The sequence below is a fragment of the Lactuca sativa genome, chromosome 2, assembly GCF_002870075.4.
Source record: "Lactuca sativa cultivar Salinas chromosome 2, Lsat_Salinas_v11, whole genome shotgun sequence".
In the NCBI taxonomy this organism is placed as follows: domain Eukaryota; kingdom Viridiplantae; phylum Streptophyta; class Magnoliopsida; order Asterales; family Asteraceae; genus Lactuca; species Lactuca sativa.
Window position 1 is genome coordinate 161,743,282 of NC_056624.2, and position 11,671 is coordinate 161,754,952.

At 33.9% G+C, this 11,671-nt stretch overlaps 2 protein-coding genes across 3 annotated transcripts; both read right to left on the reverse strand.

The window, feature by feature from the left end:
- Positions 1-1,569: 1,569 nt before the first annotated feature.
- LOC111916006 (protein PIN-LIKES 3) lies at positions 1,570-4,427 on the reverse strand. Of its 2 annotated transcripts, none has more exons than XM_023911642.3 (11): positions 4,259-4,427; positions 3,868-4,028; positions 3,597-3,676; positions 3,391-3,515; positions 3,205-3,326; positions 2,948-3,112; positions 2,779-2,868; positions 2,550-2,650; positions 2,392-2,444; positions 2,126-2,314; positions 1,570-2,025 (listed from the first exon to the last, which is right to left on the reverse strand). In XM_023911642.3, the coding sequence occupies exons 2-11, from the start codon at positions 4,000-4,002 to the stop codon at positions 1,901-1,903; spliced, it is 1,185 nt and encodes a 394-aa protein (XP_023767410.1). In that variant the 5' UTR covers positions 4,003-4,028; positions 4,259-4,427; the 3' UTR covers positions 1,570-1,900. The 2 variants fall into 2 exon arrangements, with proteins under 2 accessions (XP_023767410.1, XP_023767409.1); XM_023911641.3 differs by having other exon boundaries at positions 4,220-4,427.
- A 631-nt stretch (positions 4,428-5,058) lies between these two features.
- Positions 5,059-8,448, reverse strand: LOC111915956 (uncharacterized). Its single transcript, XM_023911585.2, has 4 exons — positions 8,165-8,448; positions 7,566-7,903; positions 5,348-5,535; positions 5,059-5,235 (listed from the first exon to the last, which is right to left on the reverse strand). The coding sequence occupies exons 1-4, from the start codon at positions 8,446-8,448 to the stop codon at positions 5,059-5,061; spliced, it is 987 nt and encodes a 328-aa protein (XP_023767353.2).
- Positions 8,449-11,671: the final 3,223 nt, after the last annotated feature.

Genomic DNA, 11,671 nt, shown 5'->3' on the forward strand with positions numbered 1-11,671 from the left:
GGTTGAGGTAGTAGGCCAATAAACCCTGGGTATTCCAACCTGATGGCTGATTGGACATGTTGTATGTTGACATTTCAGTCAGTTGACTGATTGGGTCTGGGCATTCCAATCTGATGATTGTGGGTCGTTATGCATGTTTGTATGTTTATCGTATGAGTATTTTGGGGGAACTTACTAAGTTTTGTGCTTACCCAGTTGTTTATTGTTTCATGTATCATTGGTCATCATGGGAAGACATAAGCGTGATTGTACACATTCATCAGCAACAATGAAGATTTCGCGCTTTAATACTACTATGATTTTCAATAAATGTATTTGAAATAAACGGTTTTCTTCATAATAGATTTATAATTGAGAAACTTTACTTTAAAAAAATGATTTTTTTTGTTTTGAAAATGGGACGTTAGAAGAGGAGTCTAGAGAATACACCTTCCTCCTCTCTTAGGAACAAATCACCAGTTTCCAATTTGTCGGTTCATCCCCATTCCCTCATGTATATTGTATAGTCGATACTAAAACCTAAAGAAACTTTAGGGACTAGGGGGATGGGCCTGGATGGAAGTGGGAGTACGGAGATTAGAATTAGAGAGGTTGACGGGGGTGTAACACTTGTATGTCCCTATGCCCCTGTACTCCCTTAGCCATTGCTTATAATAGCAAAAAAAATCTCACTTTTTTAAACATTCGAGAGAGATGTCCAACTAGTCCTAATTCTAAAACTGAATAAAGTAAAATCTCGAAAGCCAAGAATAATAAGTCTCCCAAGTGTCTCTTTGTTTGTCAAAAGTATGCTCTTTATTAGACACAAGTTAAAGTTTCCTTATTTTAGTATTAAAGTTACATAAGGATTCCAAATTGGACTTTACAAATACTTTTATTTATAATGAGAATGAACAGAATTAGTTATATCATAATAATAATATCAGAGCATTATGTTAACCCCTGCGCGCCGATGACTATCATCTCTGGCGACCTCCTCTAGTAGTCGTTGCTGCCTATGACCCTCTTAAGCAGCAATGCCTTAACCAACTTTTGTCTCACAAATATCCTTCCTATAAACCAAAAATTCATCGGCAGCTAGTATTATACTCCTTCTATCCTTTTTTAATGGCAAATCTATTTTACTCTTATTTTACTTTAATATGTCTCAAGTGGGATTTGAACCTTCATCTTATAGAAAGATCAGACCTTTTCGTCTGCTCCTTTTATCATAATCCCTCTATAGTAGATTTTATTTCTCTTACTTTATCCCTCTCACAAAAATGAAAATTCATCTTGCATGCCATTCTAGACTTCTAGTTCCTTTATTTTCTACACATTAGACTACATACATTCACGGGGATAAAGAAAGAAGAATAATGATGAACAAAGTGCGGAATAAAAAGAATTTTTATGTTATTGTGATAATGTTAATATTGTTATTGTTGTTTCACTATGTGGTAACGAGTACATGTGAAAATTTAACCCGCAAATGGATACATATATTGGTATTATCAATTGCACGTGCCACTGCCTTCATTGTTTTTATGATTGTTAAATGACAAGGATGAGCTTTACTCGATACGTCAATGAGCCCAAAAGTTTTCATTACAAATCATGCTCAATAAACAAACACGATTTAGGAGCTCAAGTTGCGTTTGATCTCGAATAACTAGAAAAACCCTTTTGCTATTTCACTAGTCTTAATTACATAAATACTAATACTACATATGACACATGGCTAAAGAAACTCGATAACAATTCGAGTTGAGCCTTATAAGCTCAAGTTCCGCTCATTTCTTTCACCACCAAACAAATGCAAATGAATTAATTTTGACTGGATTTGGTGCAAGAAACGCAATTGCCTAGCTTTTCAGGGCCCTTTGATATTCTTATGCTTGATGTGTCTAATTGAAACAAATCAAGCCACAAGCCACATGAAGAACATCGACCAAAGGGTGAGTGTCACTGACGCCAAACCATACGACCACATCATAATCACCGAACATTCACTTTCACCAGCTCCAAATAATTGTGTTATTGTACCTACAATAATCACATCAACAAATTTCATAACTAGTCATCCAATCGAAAATCCAAGAAATTAAAACATGTACAACAAATTTCACAACTTGTACTTTCATACCAATGTTCATAGAAGGCGGAAGCGCAAACTGTAGTAAAAGAACGTAAACATAAAGAGGATCCGCATGCACGAAGCCAAGGTAAAGTGCTCCTTTCACGATAAAAATGCCAATAATTGGCAACAAAACTAACCGAGCTGCTACGATTCCAAACACAAGTGGTAACGAGACACCCGATGATCCTTTCAAACCTAAAAATCATGTCCTATTAATCAATATCAACTAACTCATTACACAAGAACGCGATTTATAATCTAAGTTTACTTACCTCTTAAAAGGTTAGCACCCAGAATCAATGTCATAGTCGGGATCGCCGCATCCCTGAGACAATGGTGAACACGATTCATCAGTGTCAGACTCTTGTGGGTCCCATTCGATAACGGGACCACTACATGAAATGAAATATATAGGTTAAAAAGATCATACCCGACTAAGGATGCGGAATCTTGAATCACGTGAAGAGGAGCTTCGGTGCCTACTAGTAGCCTACGAATTGGGGCAATCATTCCAACTATGAGGCCTACAAGCTTTATGATGGAAGAAAAAAATATATATATTATAAGTAAATTCACATTTAATATATGGTTGCTACTAAATAAAGACCCTTTAAACACCCTAAATAATATCAATTTAAGAGTGGGAAAAAGCAATGTACAGCTCCGGTGGTTGATGGTGACAACACCGCTTTCAAGTTAACAGCTCTTGAAAAGTTCCCGAAATGTTGCTTAATTGTACCTAACATCCCCTGAAGTCAAACTCATGAGTAAATTACATGGTTGACTATATTGAATTTAAAATATGAAATGTGAAAGCAAAAAAACAACCTTCTCTTTTCCCATCATGTTAACATTAGATGTAGATGATGGAAGCAATCTTTCACTCAAACCCTCTTTCATGGTTACTGTGTCTGTGACAATATTGTTACCAGAATCTTCCGAGAATACCCTTAGTAGGTTGTACACGAAAGTCCACACAAATAACGTTCCCATCTATAAACATGTTGTTAGAAGTTAGAAAATATAAATAAATATCGCATTAATTAAACGTGTTCAAACAAATAGTTATACAAAAAAATACATACTGCCATAGATAATGAAGCATACGCCATGGCATACCCATGACAAACATCAGGATCACCAAAGGGACTTCCTTTCTCTTTGCATACAGCTGGGACTATAATCAAAGGCAAGTTTCCCAAGTTTCCTGTAATTCATAATCAAAATTTTAAAATTTTGTTAAATTATAAGGGGTATTTTAGGTAATTTACCTGCTGAACATACACCCAAGATGAGGCCTTTTAGATGTGGAGGTGGTTTTGTGATGATAAAAAGCAACCATCCAAGTGCTGCTCCAATTATGAATGTAATAATAATATTAACAGGCATAAACCACCTGAAGTTTTTAACAATTTTAAAGGCAAATCAATGGAAACAACAGAATATATCAAGACACAACTCATTAAATCGAACTTACATAGAAATTATGCTTTCAAGAGTGATTGTTTGAGCAAGATTGCTAGACACAAGTGCTGGATTAGACACAAAGAACACAACCTGGATATAAGAACGAGTTTTGTGAGTCACGTATTGAGAAAAATCGAATCTTTAATCAAATTTAGCAATTTTCTTGAACATTGGTATACGAACCCAAGATTATGACTTTCCAGAATCAGCAAAATTGAATTTTTAATCATCATATGCTTAATAGATTAAGTGATTAAGGGAATTGAAAATGAAAAACTTACATTATTGACGTAATTTCTTGCACTTTGGCCCAAGATATCGACAGAATCCATGGCAAGAATTGAGCCGAGTGCTGTGATTATCAGAACTTTGAGAATAGGCGTAGAAGCAGTAGACAGAAGATCAAGAAACCCCATCTTAAAACAAAAATGTCTCCAGAAATCTGAAACAAAATATCGAAATGCGATGAAGGTGAATATTATATATGAACTGAAATTCTTGGGACCAACATCATAAAAACACAACAACAAAAGGCATGCATCCCGAGAAAACACATTTAAGTACAATAGGAGATACCAACCACCCAATTGATTTTTTTTTTTATTTAATACTATTAGCAAGATTAAAACTTACTGCAACTCAGTATTAAACTTCAAATTCAAGAAAACAAACCCTGCAAGATTCAAACTTCGAGATAGTAATTAAGTTGTTTTATACTCTTATTCCATTGATAATCTTCAAAGCATCTGCTATGCACCACAATTTACTGGTCCACGATTTGTTTAAAATGGTCAAAGAGTTTAATTTAAGGCGGCTTATTAAGCAATTTGGCAGGCACACTTTTTTTTTCTTCAGATTATTGCAAACTAAATAACAGAGTATAAGATATTTAAAAAATAAAAAAATAAAAAAATAAAAAAAGGTAGTGTATTGGTGTTTCAATGAATTTAGGGGGATTTTATTCACAACCAAAACAATTTTTATACATCTAATTGACATGACCTGAATTGACCAGCGATGACATCTACTTTTCCAATTCAATAATAATAATAATAATAATAATAATAATATTTTAATTGAATTGTTTTATAGTTTTAGTTCTCCTTTTAATTTACTATAAGACTACTAGATGGTGCAACATGTTATCACATCCAAAAAATATCATGTCAGCATCCTACTCATATATGGGTGTTATAACACCCAATGTGGAAATGAGCAACATCTAATAACATGTGATAATACCAATTATTTTCTATTTTTCTTTCTATTTTTTTTTTGATGTTTTTTTTCTATATTTCGAATTTGTTTTTTTTATTTATTTATATTTGAAAAGTAAAAATAAAATTTTAATAAAACTTAAATTAAAAACAACATTAAAAAAATTACAACAAAACACAAAAACATTTAAAAACCTAAAAAGCAAAAAAATAAATAAATAAAATATGATAAAACCTACATTTTTTGGCCTAAAACTATTCATCTTCGTTTTCGTGACCAACAAAGATGTAATCCGCCAAGTCTTCACGGAGTTGCTTGTGTTTTCGTTGATCTTGAATATCAACCACTTTATTTAAATATTCTGATGTCCCTGGTTGAAATTGCATGTCTTGGCTCCATAGGCGAATACGTTGCAATATTGCGTCCTTTATCTTCAACAACCATGTTATGCATTATGATACATGCATACATGATATATCATAGAGTATCTAACTCATAAGGTCTCACTGCATGTTCAACTATGTGTCATTTTGATTTCAAAACCCCAAAAGCATGTTCAACTTCCTTACGTGCTCCTTCTTGTCCTCTCTTGAAATATTTGTCTCTTGGATCTATTGGGTGTCGAAACGCCTTCACAAACGTGGAATATTGTGGATATATTTCGTCTGTAAGGTAATACCCAAACTTATATTCGTTTCCATTCACTGTGAATGGAGCATCCGGGGCTTTTCCTGACAAAAGATCGTCAAATATTAGTTATTGATCGAGAACGTTGATGTAACAACCCAATTTTATCAAGAAATTTTTCCTTTTTTAATTAATCAAACAAATCCCATAATCCATAAATTTCCAAACCATTTGTTTTCCAATTCACAATCATTACAATTTCATTGTACTTTTTGAAAACATCATAGAGTCCCAAACACACAAAAAAAGAGGTAGAGTGCGCGCCACGTCATCACGCCTTGCCCTTGCCCTCAGGCTCTGAAGTACCTGAAACAATCAACAACCTGTAAGCGAAATGCTTAGTGAGTTTCCCAGAACATACCACACACACACAAACCACATATCATATATCCTGTTAACTATAAAAGCTACACACATATCACGTAAGTCATGCATACATGAAACCTGTGAGAATGCCATGGGCTACCCTACACGGTCTTTACCTAGGACTGCAATGGGCTCCCCTACATGGCCTTACATCCAATGTCATGGGCTACCCCACATGGTCTTACATCCAATGCCACGGGCTTCCCTCGGGGTCTTCATACAAAACATGCAATCACATAACAAAACACAGAATGTCTAACACATATATCATAATCACATAATGGGCCAGCCTTGGTGCCTTAGACCCATAGGTATGGTGAGAAGACTCACCTGACACGAATGTTGAACTGACACTTTGCGACCAAATATACCCCATGAGCTTCTCCACTCAACTGCCTAAAAAGTGTCATACCACATCCAGTCATTTCCCAAAACTCAATCCTGGTCAACTACAGCCAAGATCAAGTCAACAGTCCATGTTGACCCTAGCTTGCCGAGTACAACTAGTGACTCGCCGAGTTTCCTAGGATAACGTCTACTCGCCGAGTCATCGAGGTGACTCGTCGAGTTCACACGGTCTTGATTGATAATCTAAGGTCATTCTTCGAGTTTCCTTGCTTGCCACTCGACACGTCTACGAACATCCAACAGTTGGGGAAATCTTACTCGACTCGCCGAGTTGTTCCTTCAACTCGTCGAGTTCTAGGTAATCTTCATCCGGCTCGCCGAGTTGTTCATCCAACTCGTCGAGTCTAAGACAATATTCATCGGGCTCACCGAGTCGTTCATCCAACTCGTCGAGTCCATGCCTGCCTTCATATGACTCGCCGAGTCACTCCCTGCTACTCGCCGAGTCCTATCAGATCTCAATCCATACAGACTCTTTTGAGCCATGCAATGCTTCCAAATTACAGATCTAAGCTTCTGAGGCATGCTTTCCATGTAAAGTTGCAAACTTTACGTGCATGCAAGGCTTTAAGGCCCTAAAATAGCAAATCTAAGCTTGGAATGTAGTCATACACTTGAGGGGAGGCACAAGCTAGGCTCAACTGGTAACTTTATGCATCTCAAGGCTAAAAGGAGTCCAGATCTGAAGTTACAACTTCAGATCTTGGCTTAAACACAAAATCCCTTTCTTAGAATCCATGCACAAGAGGGTTTTGGGTGGAAATGAGCCAAGGAACAACTTAATACCTTTAGAAAGTGCTCCACAGAAGTAGATCTTGAATCCCCACGAGTCCTTTGCTTCCTCTAGCTTGTTTCCTCAAGTGTTTCCTTCACCAAATCCCTCCTTCAAGCTTAAAATCACCAAGAAACACACTCACACTCGAATCAGGGTTTTTGGGAGGTAGAGAGCTGTAAAGGGGAGGCTAATGACCCTTTAAATAGGGTGCAAGGCCCCGAAATCTAGGGTTTCATCTGTTAGCATCTACTCGTCGGGTCCCATAATGAACTCAGCGAGTAGGTCATTAAACTTCGCGGACAAACCCGCTACTACTCGACGAGTAGGGAGGCCAACTCGCCGAGTAGGTTCTTAAAAATCCAAACCAAAATATCATTATTAATAACTGAGGATGAGGGTGTTACAGTTGACGTCGTTGTTACAACCCGCAACCCCAAAAAAAAGCATATCAAATCCATAAATCTTGTGAAGCAACAACCTCTAAGACCAACGAAGGCGCTCCATGATGACCGCTCGAATACTGGCCTTTCCATGCCACGGGGCAATTTCTCCATTTCCAGTGTGTGCAGTCAATGCTCCCAAGCATATCCGGAAAACCATGTCTTTCTTCATGCGCCGCATATAGTTGTTGCGTATCATGCAACGAAGGTTTGATCAAGTATTGGTCACCGAAAGTTTCAACAACACCTCTTGCCAATAAATACAAACTTTCTCGTGCGGTCTTCTCATACATTCTCATATAATCGTGAACAGAATCGGGCGACTCTCCCATTGCCATAAGTTTTATTGCAGCAACACATTTTTGCAACCCTGTAAAGCCTCGTTTGCCTCTAGCATCATATCTCATTTGGAAAAATTCATACCTAAATAAATATTAAACATGTGAAAATTGTATTTATTTTTTCTAAAAGTGACATTTTATAAATTATAAAAATTGAAACAAACAATACCTAAATAAATATTAAACATGTAAAAATTGTATTTATTTGATCTAAAAGTGACATTTTATAAATTATAAAAATCGAAACAAACAATATCTAAATAAATATTAAACATGTAAAAATTGTATTTATTTTATCTAAAAGTGACATTTTGTAATTTATAAAAGTTGAAACAAACGATACCTTGCTTCCATAGCGTTGGCTATCCTTTCAAAGACTTTTTTCCGCAAACGGAATCTTCTTTTGAAATCGCTTGGCTGGTAGACACAATTTTCGGCAAAGTAATCGTTTACTAGCCGTCTATGCCCTTCGCCACGATCTCTATTTAACGTCGTACGTCGCGTGAGTAGTGGAGTTGGATCTGACTGTAGTAGGTTGTCTGTATAGTACCGGTACATCATAGTCACGTACAAATCGTCTTCGTCGTTATCATCGTTGTACGGATGAGCCAGATCAAGACGATTCATATTTTGGTTTTGAAATATTTAAAGAATTATGTAGTTGAAATATTGAAATATTGAGAGAAATTTATGGGTTTTGTATTTAAAAATGATATAAGTTGTATGTATTTATAGTGTAATTTTTTTTAATTAGTTACCATTTTAAAAACACGGTCGAAATTGTGACCGTTTGCATCAATTATACGCGTTATGGCCCGTTGTCGTGATAAACGTAACACCTAATAACGACAATTCGGGGCAGCGTTCCACCCGTTATGGCGCCGTTTTTAGGTATCATGTCACCTATAACGGGAAACCTCCTTGCCCACACCCGTCCCTCTTATTTAAATAGCGTTGATTTTATATTTTATATTTTTTTCTTTTTTATTTATTGTCATAACAAAATCAATAATTTGTTACCTTTTTTTTGTTTTATTATCATTAAACAATTATATTAAAAGTAAATTACATCATTTATTCATATGATTTGAGAATTTGTATGGTTGGTTTCTAACTTATTTTTTACCACAATAAATTCGTCAAATTTTAATTTGTTACATATTTTGTTCTTTAACATACATAAAAATAATATTTTGCACTTATATATAATTTTTTATTTTCAATTAGTTTATTTTTATATAAAGTTATTTTGTCTATTTAATTATTAATACTTACTAATTTATTATCTCCCACTCACATCCTCATTGTTCAAAGATTCAACCACCACTACCTACGATCACCGTAAATATATCACATGTGTCTTATGTGTCTTACATGAACACGCAAAACACATGAAATAGATTATTATTTTGTTTGTGAACGTGTTGAATCTCAAGAAATTCATACATTTTCTATCAGCTCCACTGAACAAGTTGTTGATATTTTTATTAAACCACTCGGTGCCAAACAATTTCATTATCTTCTAGGTAAGTTGGACTTTCGCAATATTCACATTTCAACTTAAGGTCTTAAGAGGGAGTAAAAGGAAATGGTGTTAATAACATTATATTAATCCAATTACCCAAACAGTTATCTAGCATTTATTTAAATATTTAGTTTTCTATTTTGTCTAGGTTTCCTTATGCAATTTGTATAAATATCTTTTGTTGTCTTAGTTTTATTTTAACAAGAAATAATAGAAACCATTCGAACCCTTTTTTTATTTCTATAATATTTGGTCCTAATAATCAAATAAAAATAAATAAATATTTTAAGTTTTTATTTATTATAAAGAAAATAAAAAGGACAATGATATTCATAATGCTATTATGAAATATAAACGTGATTTTTTTAATAATAGAAATTGAAAATTGTTAAAAGTAATGCATAATATATATATATATATATATATATATATATATATATATATATATATATATATATATATATATATATATATATATATATATATATATATATAGTAGCCGTCTACCCGCGCAAAGAAGCGGGTGGCGAATAATTTGATTTCTTTAGAGTTAAAACCATTTTGCGTTCACTTCGAGAAATGAATATTAAATGACATCTATTTTTCAAGAGCATTACCACACCATATTAAGGGGGGTGTTTGGCTAAGCCTTTTTAAAACAACTTATTAGGTTCCACATCACTATAAGTTAAAAAAGTGTTTGGATTAAAATAACTTATTCCGGTGGGGAACCTCTAATACGTCATTTTTTCATAAGTTACCTTACACTTACTTATTAACTTATAAGCTAATAAACAAATAAGCAATAAGTTTTTTTGCCAAACATCCCCTAAATGGTTATTACTTCCATTTATACATACCCAAACCACTTGTACTGTTTATCGTCCTATTTTTTTCGTTTTCCTTAATTCCTTTATTAATTTAATGTCCTACTAAGTAAAATGCTAAAATATATAAATAGTAGTTTATAAAAATAAACCTTTAGAATATCAGGTGTTGTGATTCAAAAGTCGATAAATAGACCTTTGAGAAGGCCAAAATACTCAGGTGTCAACTTGTTCATTGTGATCTTAAACCAAGTTTGGTCACAAATTAAAACATTTTCAACGATGGTATGTAATTCAAGGATTCATACTGATTTAGGTTCTCGAAACCTTAAAATATTGAACAAAATCTATATAGAACCTTATAATAAGGACAATAATCACCGTAATCAGGAAGTCCATGTGATGAAACTTGATAGTATAAGGACCAATGATGAAAAAGGTTTCATTTTTAGACTAAACAAGATGAAAAATATACAAACTACCTTAATCATGTCAAATCTTGTGTTTAACTGTTCTTTATTGCAAAAGTAAGATGCCAAAATATACAAACTAATGATAATACAATGCTCTAACTGGCCCTCTTGGTTGAGTTCTTTGAACCTGCAAAGCCAACACATTAAAGAAACACAGTAAAACCCTTTTTAGGAACAAACCTGATATAATAAAGCCTTCACCCAATATATTTATAAGATAAAAATACAAAAAGTTAAAAATGATGAAATCAATTACAAGTAAGGATTAAAATAAAAACCTGTTAAGAAAGAGTCATCTGCAGGAAGGATATTTGAATCAACATGTATTTTCTAATGGTTTCAAATTTTGAATTATCCGAAATTCAGGGAAGGAGATAGAATTTGTTGAGAAATATAAGGATTCAAAAGACAGGTTAAAATTTAATATTATTTTATTGATTACTACTTGTACTATTAGCTTAATGATTTGAACGTCTTAAAAAAATAATATTATTATATTCAATCTATTTTTAGAAATAGTGGGATTTCTTTTATAAGATAGTAAAGATATAATAATAGTAATAAATATAACCCGAAATTATATATTTGAAGCTTTTTACATATAATATTTAAGAGTAAATTACACGAATGGTCCTTATGGTTCGGCGTAATTTGTGCGTTTGTTCTCTAACTTATCTTTTTAACTCGGAAGGTCGCTACTGTTTGATTTTTTATGCTTTTGGTCCCTGCCTTACCTAAAAAGACTATTTTGCCTTTTTTTTTTTTTAAATTATTTAAATAAATACACCCCCAACCCCACTCCCACCTCACCTTACCTTACCTACACCATGATTTTTCCTTATCCCCCCTTCCATTCCTGTTTCATGTCTGTGACTGCCCCTCCTCCCTAGAACGCTATCTACCATACTATTCACCACCACCATCCACCTTATCATCAGAGTTAGAATCACTGCATGTCTACATCTAAAAACAAATTTATGATAAGCCTCGACATAATATATAATATTTAGCATTAAGATTTGGAC

Bases quoted from the DNA above. Each gene is read 5' to 3' on its own strand.
- LOC111916006 (XM_023911642.3), bottom strand. From the start codon at position 4,002: ATGGGGTTTCTTGATCTTCTGTCTACTGCTTCTACGCCTATTCTCAAA. The intron at 2,869-2,947 runs GTTGTTTTTTTG...GTTTGACTTCAG, and splicing joins ACATGATGGGAAAAGAGAAG to GGGATGTTAGGTACAATTAA. The intron at 2,315-2,391 runs GTAAGTAAACTT...CATGATTTTTAG, and splicing joins GGGTGCTAACCTTTTAAGAG to GTTTGAAAGGATCATCGGGT.
- LOC111915956 (XM_023911585.2), bottom strand. From the start codon at position 8,448: ATGAATCGTCTTGATCTGGCTCATCCGTACAACGATGATAACGACGAA. The intron at 7,904-8,164 runs GTATCGTTTGTT...ATATTTATTTAG, and splicing joins GCCAACGCTATGGAAGCAAG to GTATGAATTTTTCCAAATGA. The intron at 5,236-5,347 runs GTTTTGAAATCA...TGGTTGTTGAAG, and splicing joins AAGTTGAACATGCTTTTGGG to ATAAAGGACGCAATATTGCA.